The 16,974-nt window shown below is 39.2% G+C and overlaps 1 protein-coding gene across 1 annotated transcript in view; it reads right to left on the minus strand.

Moving 5' to 3' along the window:
* The window catches only part of DDHD1 (DDHD domain containing 1), a 137,952-nt gene that overhangs the window by 40,433 nt on the left and 80,545 nt on the right, over positions 1-16,974 (minus strand). Inside the window, exons 6-7 of the mRNA XM_030562923.1 lie at positions 11,562-11,668; positions 11,172-11,278 (exon numbers count right to left, since the gene is read on the minus strand). Of these exons, the coding sequence (XP_030418783.1) occupies positions 11,172-11,278; positions 11,562-11,668 (214 nt within the window). The remainder of the gene's footprint in view (positions 1-11,171; positions 11,279-11,561; positions 11,669-16,974) is intronic.

Genomic DNA, 16,974 nt, shown 5'->3' on the forward strand with positions numbered 1-16,974 from the left:
AACAATGCTCAAGAAGAGAGGATCAAAATTTTTAACTATAATGCAGTATAGTCTACAAGCATGTATTGCAGTAGACTAATCCTATGGTAGTTCTAAAATGATGGTATATTCTTAATATGCTAATTCAACCTAACAGAAACTTCTAATCTGCTCTCAGTTCCTATTTCCTAAGACAAGATGCATGGAGAAAACTTACCTAAGCAGAAATACTGACAACCACAGAGGTTAAGGAATGAGATCAAAATAAAAGCAGTTCTACATGCAGAACCCAACCCAGTCAGTAACTGAAGTGATGTTTCCAGAATTTGGCATAAGGGGTGGCCAAGAACATGATTTCATTGAGGGGCAAGCACAGTAACACTCCCCATTCAGGGATGGCCTGGTATTTACCAGATGTAGGTTTTGCCAGGTAAAATCAAGGATTTTACGGCTTTGGGAAAAAATAGGTACTTCCAGTTTAAAGCATTTTCCATTTAAAAAACTGTTGGTTAATGCACACCACATTACACTTAGTTTTAGTTACATATTCAAATTGTGGTTACATAAGGCAGCAGATTTGTAGATTAATTCAGGGCTGCACAAATAAAAAGTAAAACTGCACTGGGTGTAATACTAATATATGTAATTATAATACTGAACACCAGAATGCCTGTATACATTTTGGTTTGGTATTTTCTCAAGGACTCATATTTCAGTTTTCAATATTATACAAACAAAAGTCAAAAACATTTGATTATATGAAAACAACAACAATGCAGAGTTGTGGGCTTGAAGCATGCAGGAACCAGACGCATGCAGAGTTGCAGATTACCACTCTAGGTCCATTTGGCCATGCAGCATTCTATAGCAGAAGACCAGCTTTGATGTAGTGGATAGACCGAGCCCAATCCCGTTTTGAATGGATGTTTTCAAAATTTGAAAAAAGACTTGTTCTACGCTCGCTCAACTTGCTGGACATTGATGCAATTATATTTCTCCATTTCCTTGTTTAAACCTGGTGTAAGCCAGTATTTACCAGCACCCTGTCCTAAACTAGTTTTTCTCGAAGGAAACACCAATCCTGCCCATGCCCCCAAGACTGCTACAGGAATTTTAATTTAAAAAATAAAAGAGATCAAGAACTCATTTTTAACTTGCATTTTTCAAAATGCTGTATTCTATGAATCGATACTGCATATAAATATGAATGGCAGCTGTAGTTACAAATGTTAGCAGAATGTTTCACTGCCAGACAGTAATCATTTAACATCCTCAGCTTCAAAACATTTAACAAACATTAATGAATCCTTACAATAGCCTTGTGAAATAGGCAAGCATTATCTCAATTTCAAAGTAAGTTCTTTGAGGCTAGGACACTGCTTACTTTGATGTTTGTACTGAGTCAAATGCATTTGGGTACTACTGAAAGCAAAATAAATAACACTACAGATAAAGAAACTGATTCGGAGAGGGTTACCCAAGGGCACAGGAAAAAAAAAAAATCAGTGTCAGAGATGGAATTAGAACTCAAGACTTCCCGCCTAACAATCCTGAGCTCAGATCACACCATTCCTATGTGTTACATTTTTACTGGGATGGAAGAGACCTTCTGTGGAAGAAGAAAAATATAATTGGACCCCCCCCCACCTTCATTTCATGGACATCTGCATCAATAAGTGACCTTCGGGCATTTATGGCATTATATTATGAATTTCTCATTTTCTACAGATTTTGGGGTAGAAGAGGGTATGTTCCTGTCAAGCACATCTGAAGTATCCTGTTATCCACCTGACAGGATGCTTCTATCTAGTCTTTAAAATCATACTGTTATCGGAGAGTTAAACTAACACACCAAAATGTATGTATGATAGGAAAGAAACTCTGCACATGGACTTCTCGGCAGCTGTAAATTCAGAAGCAAAAGAGGCCTGATGACCAGATTACAAGGCTGTAATTCAACCTGATCAGCTGACAGAGATTGTTTCTAAACCCTAAATCACTAAATACCTAGCCTATCTGCACAGTATAATTTATTACTATAGCTAAGCTGTAAGATTTCCAGTCACCATTATCATTAAAGTGTCATGAATTAACTGAGTACCCAAATATTTTGCAGTTATTGTATAACAAAACTCCTCTCATTGCAGTTGTAAAGCATCATTTCTTTCCTCTGACTACACGGGTCTATAGCAGCATTAGGATTACATAACTGAATCTTCTGGTATTTAGTAAGTAAAAAAAGAAAAGAAAAAGCGGCTTACATTCTAAGTCCCAGCAAAGATATGATTTGGGTAATCAGTGTATGTCACAAAATTAAGATAATATTATTTAACTCTCAATAGCTTTCTCAATCTTAAAAGGACGAAATATTCTGGCCAGCAAAAGGAGAGCTTGGTCTGAGAAAATTCTTTATCTGGTTAAAGGTATTTTAATCCCACCAAATCAGTTTTGTCATTTTATCCTGTTACAAACCTCATCTCCTCTCTATAAAATGCATTCACTACAAACTCCTTTATGCTTCTTAAATCAATGGCCTTATTTTTTCACAGGCAACATCAAAAGTACTGCTTTAATTCTCCATTGACTTTCCTTTCCTAGACTGCTTTTTTTAAAATTCAGATACAAACAATTCATTAGCTACAACTACTAATAAATAACTGAATATTGGGCTATGTTATACAGATCAGACTAAATGACCATAGCGTTCTCTTCTGGCCTTGAAATCTATAAATGTTTCCAGCTAGGTTACTTCAAAATATTCTCTTCTCTAAGAAGATTAGATAAATCCAACTTTTTACCTTTTCCTCATAAATGATTTAAAAAAACCCCAATTTTAAAGATGCTTAGATTTGGGGGTAATATTAACTCCCATGAGAATGGGAACAAAACTGAACACTGTTCTGTATGCTGCGGGCTTTGTCAGTCTTTATATCATCACTTTTTATATTCACAAAAGAGAGGTTAAAGCCTAGTGGTTTTCTTTGCTGACTTCTCGATTTTTTTAAGCAACATATTTTTTGAAGTGCTGCTCTCCCTCTTCAATCATTGAAAAGTTAAATTAATATTTAGTGGTCCAAAAATTTCAAATTGATGTTTCTTAAAAAAATTAAACCCCAGGTTGTTTCAAATGTAACTGTAAGCTCTTCAAGGGCAAGAACCATGTATTCCTGTATTTATCCTAGCATAATGAAGCCCTGATTTTGATTGGGGCCTTTGAGTGTTACTGTAACACAAAAAACAATAAAAAAAATTACAATACTTCAGTTGTTTGGGTTTCTTCCTTAAAGAGGGAATCCCCATCTTTCTTGTTTCTAGAGAGAGTCAGCATATACTCTCCAAGCACTCCATGGGTTATGTAGACCTGCAAGTGGCAAGGTCTAGGGGGCTGACGAGAAACTGTAAGCTGTGGGCCTGTGCAAGGTGGGATAAGGGTTTACTCATTCAGGAAGTTACTGGTATTACAGCAGGGGGTGCAAACAGCTAGCGTGCCCATTTCCCTGGTGTGTCACAAAAGTATCTAGGTGGTGGGACAAGGGTGTGTGATTGCTGCAGAGACCCCGAGAGGGCAGGTGTGACTGCCATATATCAGCCTGGACCTAGAAAGCCTGGACACTCTGTAACTTAGCAACTGATGGCCCAGAGGCTCACCCAGTCTTAGGAGCCAGCCAGTTTTGACCAGCGGGAGAACCAAGGGCTGAAGAAAGAGTCCAGGTGATCCGTTTGCCCAGGAAAGAGACAAAGGACAGAGGAGGGGCAACTGAGCATAACAGAGGGTGGGCTGTTGTAAGCTGGTCAGTCTCCTAGGTTGGGACTCAGAAGGGAGAGCCCAAGGCTCTGGATCCCCTCCCACAAGATGGACTTTCCTGAAACTACTTTCTACTGACTGCCTACTTTCTGTGCTAACAAGAACTGTTCTACACTTTGTTCCAGATGACTAATAAACTGTTGTTTTACAATGCTGGCTGAGAATCTCTGCTGATTGTGAAGTTGGGGTGCATGGTCCCTTTTGGGGGGCGTGTAAGGCCTCCCCAGGCATCCTATCCAGGTGGAATCAGTGCAGGGAGCTCATGATGTGAACAAGAGTGCTGAATGCTCTGAGGTCAGACCCAAGGAGGCCTGCCCTAGTGAGAGTGTGCCCTGAGAGATAGTCACATTATAAGAGGGTCCTGACTGAACTTCATTCAGAGTGGTTCTAGAATACCGAGACTGTTCTCTGGTGACACCTACCAATGCAGAAGTGCATAAAGATGTCATTTGAAGCACCACTGTCATAAACAGATAGCTAAGGGTTAATGTCTCTTTCACCTGAAGCACCTGACCAGAGGACCAATCAGGAAACCGGATTTTTTCAACTTTGGGTGGAGGGCAACCACAAAGGGCTTCCTCTGGCCCTGAGCAAAGAATAGACCAAAAAGGCTCAGAGTGGGGACACATCCATGCTTCACCCTGCTTGTGATTGGAAATGGATCTGTTAGATCACTATCGACGCTAATTCTTCCAGCCATGCCTCCATGGAACTGCCAAATGAAATTAATAAATTTGTCTGGACACTCAAATTTAGTGAGGAATTTCCAGAGGGCAGTGAGGTTGACTGCACTGAATACAGATCTAGAAACATAATGTACAAAGATTGGTGCTTTTTGCAACATTTTCCCTGTAACTGACGAATGATGAAAATCACGTCAGCAGTGTGCTGCTGAGCACAAAAAGCCACACTATGATGGAGATGGAATGTTGTTGATTTGGGTCACAAGACAGGTCAAGAGAAGCCATGCAAGAATCTTGCTGGCCACAGAGAGTAAAGATACACTGTGGTAGTTACCACAATTGCTTTCAGAGCCTTTACACTCTGAGATGTTGGTATCTTTCAGTTGCTGCAGAATAACTGCTTGAAGCTAGATGTAAGAAAAATTCACAGAGCACGTCAATGCAAAGATTTCCTCCATGTCTGAAAACCTCCACTGGAATGGCATCAGGACTCGGGGATTTATTATTTTTCATTACTTGAACACATCGGCTCACGTGGGTGGATCGGCAAGTGCAGCAGCTGCCGACAGTTTATACACATTATTCAGAGACTCAACAGAAATGATTAAGTAGTTCAATAAAATGTTCAAGCCACTGGTGGTGTATAGCAGAATGATCTCTGATGAGAGATTCACCATCAGCACTTGTTAGCAGTGTCAAGGCATATCAGGCAGGGCCATTCACAGCTCTGACCACATCATAGAAACCGTTGGAGTCACCTTTATCAGCAAGGGCCTGTAGTCCCTCTGCTTTATGGTTAAACCACATATTTTGCATTAGGTGGAGTTTGTGTTGGCGTGTATTGCAAGCTGCCTTATATCTGGCCTTTTTCAACCCAGAGAACAGGTCAGCTAAAAGCACAGCATGTGCTCGTCGCTTTACATCTGAAAAATTCAATACATCAGTTATCATTACTGTCAAATTAGACTTCATGACAGCATCTCTCATACCCAACACAATCCACGATGTTGTTACAGGGATAGCCATTCAGCAGATACATCATCACTGATTGTTGGAAAAGATGCAATGGTTTAGCAAAAACAGTAGTTAGCTATGTTGAAAATTGTTCGATGATTGACAGATCATTCAGTCAGGCAACATTTACATACTTGACAGGATTTTATGCATTTTCAACCAGATAGAGAGGGAGAACTTTGCTCAAACAAGACCATGGTTAAGTCCAACAATAAGCTCTGTGTAATACCCAAGTTATGTGCACATCTCGTAGATCCCACTGTCAGACAAACACACAGTCAATCAGATGCCAGTGAGCATCCAGGTCATTTTATATTTGCTGAAGAGTCAGAAGACAGTATTTGTAATAACTAGATGGTGCTCGGTTAGTTTGCAAACTAAGGACAGAAAATAAAGTTCCGAGTTTTTCCCATATATGGTAGCAATTGACATCCAAAATCTAGGCACATTTACAAACAAAGCAAGAAACTTGACCTCACAGGATCAAGTTGCTAAAAGGTCATCAGCTTATATCTCACAACTGAGAGGGTAAACGCACTATGACCTTCATGAACCTGAGTAAGGGCTTTCTACGTGCTCATGGAAAGCCATAATGACAGTCAGATAAAATTCAAGGGGAAGATATCTATAAACCAGATTGACAATCAAGCAGCTTGAAAAGGTCCTGAGAAGCACATTAACACTCACACTGTGGTGTAGCCCCTTGAATCTGAACTGGAGGAATAAAGGCTGAGAGGATGTCACAAAGATAACTACAGGGCTTATCACATTGGACTAAAGTGTACACTGCCATTCAAGTCTCTTGACTTCTGACAGGGGCATTCTATTCTGCTGTCCCTGTTTCAAGGCCTTCTGATCCAACTTCAAGCCACATTTTTTTTTGCTTTCCCCTCGTCTAAACAGCACAGCTTCCTGAAGTACCGCTGTTCTACTCCTCTCACCTCAAAGGAGCTGCTCTCTGCTGCAGAACACCTCATTCTGCTGAAATGTTGAGGCTGGCCAACTGAAAAATTCATTTTCAGAATCTTACTGTCTGCTACAGTCATTTGGGACTAAATTTAAGTATTTTGGTACAGGCACATCCAGTATACTGGCATATTACAAAGTTGAGAAGACATTCAAGGACAAGCAGATAAATTAAGTAGAAGCGAAAAACCTGTATAGCAGTTCTTTAACTATTCGGTTCAGCAGACTAAGCAAACACAACATTGCATCAATCTCAGTTATCAGTATAAATTAGAGCTTCTGGCTTCACAAACCTCTCACTTTTAAACACACAAAAACAAGTGCATATTCTTGCTGCCAGATACGCTTTGCAGTGTCAGCAGGCTTCAAAGGTAAACTTGACATCAAGAGGGCACTACAGAGAAGATATAGTCTAGACAGCGAAAAGATTGGAAAATGGGTTCCTTTTCAGCTTATCCTCTTTAGGTACTCCAAAAACTAGCTGTTAAAGATTATGCTATTGGTGCGATGTAGTTTGGAAATATTTCCTGAATACTCGAGGTTTCAAGTTCCAAAAATAACACAGACGTTTCTCCCTTTCAGGTCCGTACTCTGAAATATTGATAACACTTAATCTTCATTTGAATAATCCTTTAAAATACGAAAGGATGTTAAAAAAAGAATACTACTTATGAAGCCTGTCAAGACTTGTGCCAAACTATTGCATCTTTATAAACAGGGTTTTAATACAGTAATTTGTAAGATATTAATAATGCAAAGGTTGTTAATTTTTTCTTTGTTCAAAATTGCAAGAGTATAGCTATTAAATAATTATTACTGAATATTTAGATATTACGAAAATATCAAGTAATTTCAAGGAAGACTAGGGAATGCCTGCACGAGGAATCTCCTGGATATGCAATCTGTGCATTTTAGTTTATTAATTGGCCTAGTAAAGCACATTATCTTCCGTTTTCTATATAGTCTGCAGTCCTCATTCCTCAGATCTCACTAAATACAGGCTGGAATGGCCAGACGGGAGACCTTCGAGAAAAACTTAGCAGCTCCAGAAGCAGAGCTGGTCATCTGTCCGTAGGTGGCACATTTCCTTAAATACTGAACCAATGCCTAATATAGTGATAGGGGACACTGTTTCTTTGAAACATAACACAGATGTCTTAAACACTTGTAGTCAAATGGAGGTTTCATGAAATGTTCTGTTAGAACAGAGGAGTTAATCATGATATCCTGGCCAAATTTTAATTTGTTCAATTCTTCTGTAGTTTCAACTGGTTACAGTATTTTTCACTTCCTGTCCTAAGCTATTGGGAAATGTTGCTTTATGTTCTTGTTAAATAGCTGCAGCATTCAATCTTAGCAGTGGCTGCATTTCAACAGTGGGTAAAGTGATCCATAAGCAGCTCCTACCAACTGTGGGTAGGTGTTGCAAGGCTTAATATAGAGAAAATGTTTAGATATCCCTGAATGAAATGTGCAAATTACTATTTATACTGTATTCAGAGGACATTTTCTGCCAAGAAAAATATATATAAATAATGTACAGATTACAATCAGCTTGGATAGTTTAAGTATAGTGCAGATCACTGAAATGAGCATTTAACAAGAGAAGATAGTGACAAAATGCTAAATTTATATTGTGTCAATTTTTTAAATCTCTTTCAAAACTGTTTATTAAAGAAACACAAAGCTACTGTTACATGGTTGTGAAACTTAGAAACCCATTGAAATAATCTTCACACAAAGTCACACTACGATAAATGGACACCAAAGAGGAGAGTATTAAGGTAAGTGATGACTGTTCACATATTTGTAGGAGATACCTGCATATCACAACAAATTTTATCATAGTTTCCCACTATTTTCTACCTAATTTAAAACATTAATATATGCAAATAATATGCTACATGACTTATTCATATCAGCCAGCTATCCAGTTAAAATCAGAAGCAACTTTTGGAGTTCTGCCACTGTGTTACAGAAAAATGCCAACTAATGTTGGAGGTGGAAGTCTTCTACCATGTTGTCATAGTATTCAACACAGCAATCCATCTACATTAGCAGTGTGTTTGTGTGCAGCTTCCTGACTGGGACTGAGGGTATGTTTATAGTGCAATTTGTGGGTGGGTGGGAAGGTATGTGTGTGGGGCACATATAGACATACCCAATCTAGCTAGCTTGGGTATCAATACCAGTGACATTGTGGCAGTGCAGGCTTCAGCCTGTGCTTGGCTACCGGAGTAACTACACAGGATCTGGGATGGGCTTGTATAGTTTGCACTGAAGCCCATGTCTATGCATGCAGTAATTAATTCCCTTGTGTGCCCATGCCCCCAACCCCCCCACACTCTGTAGCGCTGATGTACCCTAAGTGACATGACACCTCAATAAGTGAGAGGAGAGTGGAAATAAAATGGTGGCTACTGTTCATGAATCCATATGGTCAGTTTACTTACAAGAAGGGTCAAAAGTTGTAATGCAGCAGTTACACTAGTTCTACTCTGTTCTAAATTGTGATGTAGATTTGCTAGGTAGAATAGCTCCTGCTTTCCTCCGCAGTAGATATGGCTGAACTGATCACTACTCATTGCTCAATTTATCTCACAGGGACATAATGAGGTTTAATTAGTTGCTTGTAAAGTACCTTGAGATATTTGGATGAAAAGCATTAGAACAGTGAGCTGCTTGAAGAGAAACCTCGGCAAACAGGAATGCTAATTCCAAACAGGAAGTGACCAAATGAATACAATGAAAACAGAAATATACAGCAAGGAGGCTAATTTAAGTTATAATAAGTGCTCTGAACAAGATATCACAAAATAGCAATATAGTAAAACATTTGCCAAAATACAGTTCTTTCAACAAGGTGCTCTGCATGATAATATGCATCACAAGCTTACTGAAAACGAGCTAAAAGGATGAGAAGGAACTTAAACACAAGGATCTTTCCTGTCATTATAGGTAAAGTGCAGTGTAATAAGTCAGGAAAGTAACAAATACTTTCCTCATGGATTATATTTTCTAAATGGAAAACCAACCTAATTCTCAATTACTGAGGGACAACCTCCACTCATTGATATATTTTGCTTTCCATAACCGAATCTCTGTATAACTTTCCATGAGTGATGTACCCGAGTATTAGGATTCTAATATCTAAACTGTATTGTTAAATGTATTCACCTAAATTTGGGCTATTGCTGATTATGTACTCTCTGTACCTCATGACTTTTAAAAACTAACTTTATATATGTGGCTAATTTAAACTCTATACCCAGATGTCAAAACACTCTTTTCCCAACCTATGTATTTTATATATTTTTAACATTAGCTTTAATAAAATTTTTAAATCTGTTAAAAAATTGAGAGCTACACAGTTTCTTAAAAAAATAATACTTTAAATATAACAAAAAGAATCAATCAAGAAGCTACGTTCTGGACTGCCTAATGATATAGCCTACGGCACCGCTCAACATGAGAATGTATAACAAAGTACAGAAATGTTTCTCCCCAAAATGTTTGTGTTTTGTTAACAGTGGTTTAAAATAAAAGACATTTCAACACAAACAAGTGATAACTGATTACTTTTCTGATTCTTTTCTTTTTCTAGGATGAAAAGAACCTATACATTCTAATACTAAAAAGCTAAATCAGACAGAAGCAAGTGGCTCATAAACGGTGTTGATTAAAAATTGTCAGATACAAATTTCAGTATTGTTATTGGGATATATAATATAAACCACACTCAGCAAATTATAAGATTTGGAATTTTTAAAAATTATTTAGATGTCTGTCTTTACCATGCTGACAACTTTTTGTAGTACTCATAGAATCTTAGAGTTGAAGAGACCACTGGAGGTCATCTAGTTCAACCCCCTGCTCAAAGCAGGATCAACCCTAACTAAATCATCCCAGACAGGGCTTTGTCAAGCTGGGCCTTAAAAACCTCTAAGGATGGAGATTCCACCACCTCCCTAGGTAACCCATTCCAGTGCTTCATCACCCTCCTAGTGAAATAGTTTTTCCTAATATCTAACCTAGACCTCCTCCACTGCAACTTGAGACCATTGGTCCTTGTTTGGTCATCTGCCACCACTGAGAACAGCCGAGCTCCATCCTCTTTGGAATCCCCGTTCAGGTAGTACTATCATGTTTGTCACTGAAAACCTACATTGCCTCATCACAGTCTACACCGCACTGTGAAAGACCTCATCATATAAATGATTTTGCCATAATACAGGCCTTTTGTAAGTCTAACTAGTAGCTTCTTTCATAAAACAACGGAATATCTAGTTTGAAGATATTCAAAGCAACTGAACACCTACAAAAATGACCTACAAAAAATGCATCAAGGTTTCTGCCTTACCACAGTGCAAGAACCAGTGCTAGATGCCACAATCTTATTGCTGGAACCTATCCTTAACACCCTCCCTTTATTGTTTTGCTACCACAGTGTTGCACCATGTCTGAACTGCATTTCACACTCTAGGACAGAAACCCATTTGTGTTGTACAGGACCTAGCAAAATTCTGGGAGCTATTAATATTAACTAAACTGAACACAAAGATCCCCATATTCAACAAGTTTTTTTTTTTATAGTTCATAGACACCCCAGAATGAGCCTTCTCTTTTTAGAAGAAGGTGTAAAATTTTGTTTAAATTCTGAAGTGCAGTTTCATTTCAGCCATTATTTGCCTTGCTCTAGAGCAAAATACAAGAAACACACTTACTTCATCTCTATAAAGAGGACTTGTATAATACATTATATCCATTGCACTGCTGTTCAACATATCCCTTAAACCACGTACTTTATCAGGAGTAATGGAATCAACGGTGTCTAGAAAAAAGCGAGACTCAAGTGTTAGATTCAAAGTCTTACAAGGTATATTGACGAATAAAATGTTGAAAAAAATCCAGAATATAGCGACATACTTCTGAGAACACATTACAAAATTATGATCAATGATACATCTAAAAGGAGTTAAGTACTGAAATTAACACTTCAAGTCAACCTAAGTATCCACTTTTCTCATATTTGTCCCAAAGAGAACTTAACAAAATAGTGATTTATATTGGAAACACTTGTGCATGCCTAAAAATCATATTTTCAGTGACTGTACCTCCATCAAGAGCAAGTTTTGATCTCCATTCAACAGGCAGAAATTCAACATGTGTTGCAATATTGCAAAAGTACTTCTCTTCTATTTTTCTTGCAGTATCTCGCATCCTAAAAGAATTAAAATTGCTGTTAGCTAAGATTCAAGTTCCATCAAACAAAATTACAATATTTCAATTTAAAAGTTACCTTATGCACACAAATCAAACTTCTCGGTTACTTTTCAATTATTACAGTACACATTAATAAAAATATCATGCTTACTGTTACTTCTAAATACCATGTGACCTTAAAATTTACTGTACTAAGGTACTTAATTCTCATATAATGGAAAACTTTTTATACTAATTAACCAGGAGATAAACTCTTTGAAATTGCTATTGAATTCTATTAAAGCCGTGACCCAAAACCCATTAAAGCCAAAGGGAATCTTCCCATTAACTTCAATGGGTTTTGAATCGGGCCCAATGGTGAAATCCTGGCCTCAATTGAAGTCCAAGCTGTTGATTTCAATGGGCTCTGGATTTCACCCAAGTGATTCGTTTTGTACATAAAGCAGCTAATTTAGATTTTTAAAATATGGCCATGAAAACAATTATCAGTTTGACTACATGTAGCCCGAAGAGTTAGACTGTCACTTTAGAAGTGAGATAGCTCCCAAGGGAGAGGTCAGAAGGCTTGAAAGACCTCAAAGCAAGCAACAGGAGTGTTTATTAGTATTCAACCTGGTGGCAATGGCTGCAAATAAACTAACTGTCCTTTAAAGCTTTCTTTTCTTTTTTTAAAAGCACATTTGAGCATAGGCATTCATGGTCCTTATTTTAATTTCATTAATTTAAAAAAAAATTCAAGTATTGAATGTGTCTCTGACTCCATATGTCATTTTTAGAGCTTTTATAATCACTTCCCTTATTTAAAAAGGTCTCCCTCCTCTGCTGCTGTGTGAAAGACTCAAAAAACAAGGGAAGCTGGCTAACCACCTATAAAAAGGAGACAGTAAAAATATATAAAAATGCTATATAATGCACAAAGTAAACGTAAGTAAAGGAAGTTATGTTTTTCTCTACTCTCTTTCAGTTATAGTAATCTTGGGTGTTCCTGACAACACAAGCAGATAACAATTTTCAGAAAGAAGTGTGATTTCTGTTGATGGTGTTCCTTTAAAAAAAAAAAAAAAAAAAAAGTAAAAACACAAAAACTGCTTTTAAAAAGGCAGTAGTCCAGAGCTAAGAAGAGCCATTTCCAAAATGACTATTTATTCCCCAATTACAGGCATCAAAGTTTATTCTGAAAAGAGATAAAGAGACTTAGTCCAGTGCCCCAACATGCATCTCTCTTTTTTAAGCAAACTCCTTTTACTGCAGTTAGCTGGAGTAGTATCATTATTATAGACTTGCCTTCAACTAGGCAATTTTAGGAAAAACATCCCATTGGTATTGAAGCTAGTGTGGAGAAGTCTGTCAATTTCCAGGTTCCCTCCCCCGGTTTTTTCTTTTAAAATCATCATATCAACTAACTAACGGTGAGAAAGCCAGAAGTGGCTGGAATCCAGTCTACACTAAAGTACCCACACAGGAAATAGTGGTTCAGATGAACTGGTAGAAACTGGTGTGAGATTTTTCTCCTCCTTAGGTTCTCCAGTGTACATATATTGTATACCCTGGACACAACTGTACAATGGGAGTTTGTTACCTCTGCTTTGCAGGCATGCCTACAGATTTATGGGTAAGCTGCACTTGTGGAGTTAGAAGCAACTGCATCTAGTGGAAAGAACGTGCATCAGGAAACCAGGTAATCCCAAATTCTATCCCAGTTCTGCCACTCGTTCACTATATGCTGCCTGATTCAAAGCTCATTGAATTTGATGGAGAGATTCGAGGTGGCTTTGGGCAAGTCACTTCCATGTCTCTGTTTAGTTTCCCCACTTCTAAAATATGAATCATACTCATCTCTTTCACTGGGAGGTTGTGAGAAGAAAGTAGGTGATGTTTGTGAGTGCTTTGAAAAATATATTCACTACCAACATACTAATATTTGGACATTGTTTTTAAAAACAATTTCCTCCTCAAAAAGTACACATTATATTCCTCAGAAATCAAAGCTCTTAATTTCAATAGGCAGTTGAAGCTAACTATTCCATAAACTAGATATAAAACTTTATTTCATTTTGACTGAAAGGATTTTTATTTTTGAGGGAGAGAACGAAAGGAAGGGAAATGGCCCTTTTCACATTCATTTTAGAATTGCTGGGATGACCAAACGGCCCTCATTTTTTAAATCTGGGTTTGGTTGTACTCCCAGCCTCTTGATCCCCAGACCTATGGGATGGTAAGTGATTAAGTAGTACAGTAGCATGCTCAGCCCACAAGAGAAGGAAATGGAGGAGTCTACTCAGCAAGAAAATTCATTCAAAGGATAAAGAAGTGATACTGACTGGCTTTGAAGGAAACCCCATTAGTTCTCCTCAGAAGGATGTCTTGGATATGAGTAGGGTTGCCAACTTTCTAATTGCACAAAACTGAACACCCCTGCCCCACCTCTTCTCCAAGGCTTCTTCCCCCACCCCACCCCCAATCGCTTGCTCTCCCCCATCCTCACTCACTTTCACCGGGCAGAGACAGGAGATTGGGGTACGGGCTCCAGCTGAGGGTGTGGGTTCTGGGATGGGGCCAGACATGAGGGGCTTTGGGAGCGGGAGTGGGCTCTGGGTTGGGGTGTGGGAGGTGGTTCAGGCTCTGGCTAGCGGTGTGGGCTCTGGGGTGGTGCAGGGGGTTGGGATGCAGGATGGGGTGCAGAGTACAGGCTTTGAGAGGGAGTTTTGGTGCAGGAGGGGGCTCAGGGTTGGGGCAGGGGAGGGAGGGCAGGGTGCGGGCTTGGGGAGGGAGTTAAGGTATGGGAGGGAGCTCTGGGCTGGGGCAGGGGGTTTGGGCTCCAGCTGGGGGTGTGGTCTCTGGGCTGGGGGGGGCAGGAGGGGACTCAGGGCTAGGGAAGAGGGTTGGGATGTGGGAGGGGGTTCAGGATATGGGCTCCAGTTGGGTGGCGCAGTAGGGCTAAAGGCAGGCTCCCTGTGGAGGAGAGCAGAAACTGCCGGCATCCCCCTCTGGAGGGGCCAGGGCGCTCATGGTGGGGGCAGTGCACAGAACCCCCATGGCTGCCCCTGCACCTATGAGCTGGACAACTGCTACTGGTGGGAAAATGTGCCAGTTGCAGTTTTGCCGCTACCCTAGCTGCTTCCGGGAGCCACAGGGAGCCTGCCTTAGGCCTGCTGCGCCGTCAACTGGACTTTTAGCTACCCAGTCAGCTGTGCTGATCTGAGCCACCAGGCTCCCCTTTTGACCAGGTGTTCCGGTTGAAAACTGGATGCCTGGCAACCCTAGATATGAGGCCGAAAGAATAATGTGGTGGGGTAAATAGAGCAGCAGAAGAAAGAAAATCCTCAGATTTCCTGGAGACATCCTTAAGGGAAGGAGAAAGGAGAAGATACAGAATGACCACACAGAACAATACAAACACCTCAACCATAAACTGACCTAATGCAGGCAAGTAAAGAGTCTACTATGCCATTTATTACAAGATGGTTCCAGAGAAACTCATTTGAGAGCCTAACTTTACCCTCATAGAATCTCCATTTTAGAGATCATCAAGAAGATAATGCAGGAAATTCATTAAATATATTTATAACACCACCCTTAGCGAGCCACATGCATAGCAAAACAAAAGAAAATACACTTGACTGAATAAAATAAGTTCACCATACAGTACAAGACACAGGAAAAGTTAAAAACTTTAAAATCTAAAGAGAAGTTCTTGCCTCTTCTAAGAAAGAGACCAGTTTGTGGCGTACCACTAACGTAAGTTTGGAAATACTAACATCAATATTAAACAGATTGCATCCAATAAGCTCCTAGCTTCAAACAACTGGTAAAAGCACAGAAGCACCAGACATGCAGAATGCACAGAATTCCACACAATAAGTACAAGAAGTTAGGATAGCAGAGAAACACCTTTGTGAAATAACTGGGTCCTAACAGTAGTCGGAGAAGGTAAAGGATTCATACAACGGTAGAAGTTGTAAATATAAAAAACAATACAATGCAAATTATAAACAGGAATAAAGTATTAACTGAAACAGTACATCAGAGTCCTTCAAGATTGGGATGATATGTCGTCAGATACTGCAGCCTTCTTTCTATCAATTAAATTACTAACCTTTGTTGGGTTTTTAAAGATGTTTAGTTGTCTGATAAAATTCACCCAAAGCTTGGAAGGTTATGGGGCCACAAAAGTCAATCTCATCTCATGCATCCGTGGATCTCTTCTTTCTTTTCAGAAGCAATGGGGTATAGTCTAGGCAAATTGGAACCTTCACGTCATGGAATACTGAGTTCCCAGAGGCCCAGGTTGTGCGCAGGATTCTATTCCTGTTTGGAAGGGTTTGGCATATTACTAAAACCACCCTTGGGCAAGCTGATGAAGAGGATTTCCTGGTTAGTCTCCATTACAATCAGTCATCGAAATTTGGAAAAGCAGTCCACCCTAGCAACTCTATCAGCAGTTCACCAAAAAAAAATCCAACATCCACACACTATTACTTTTTTTCATTTTTCTCAGGGACACCAATCAAGCACATTTTCTAGTTTGATATTTATTTCTGGATTTTTTTTATTAAAATCACTTTAAAACTGTGGAGACATTGCCCAGTTGCTGGCAGCACAAGTCCAAACCTTTTGTCACAGTGGATTAAAGGTAAAATTTACAAAAGCAACTAAGTACCATTTTCAAAAGAGACTTAGGTCTGGTCTACATTTAAAGAATAGATCAACCTAGCTAGGTCACTTCAAGGCTGTGAAAAATTCCATGCCCTGAACTCCATAGTTAGGTCGACTTAACCCCCAGGGTAGACACAGCTAGGTTGGCAGAAGAATTCTTTCATTGACCTAGCTACTGCATCTTGGAGAAACCGATTAACTACATTGATGAAAAACCCCTTCTGTTGATGTAAGAAGGGCCTACACTACAGTGCTACAGTAGCAGATGTAGCGTAGACATGCCTTGCGAGACTTTGGAGCCTAAGTCTCATTGAAAATCAATAGGATTTATGCACATTTGTAGTCATCATAAGTCAGTGGTCCACCTAACTCTCATTCTGGGTAATGAGGGCCAGTCCCTCAGTCACTGTAGAAGAGTTGGTTTCACATTTAGGAATGATAAACAAAGAAGGTACAACAATATCCTGTCAGTTTTAAGAAAATATTTACAGAAAGAATATGAAAAACTGACAAAATCAAAGCAGAACTACAATCTATTTATATTGCTTCCTTAAATCTCTCATTTTGTATAAGAGTATCCTGAATTTCTAGTTGGCAGTTTTTTAAATTTCCACTCTGCACATTTCAAATCATATTTGCAATCAAGTT

This window comes from Gopherus evgoodei, chromosome 4 (assembly GCF_007399415.2).
Source record: "Gopherus evgoodei ecotype Sinaloan lineage chromosome 4, rGopEvg1_v1.p, whole genome shotgun sequence".
In the NCBI taxonomy this organism is placed as follows: Eukaryota; Metazoa; Chordata; order Testudines; family Testudinidae; genus Gopherus; species Gopherus evgoodei.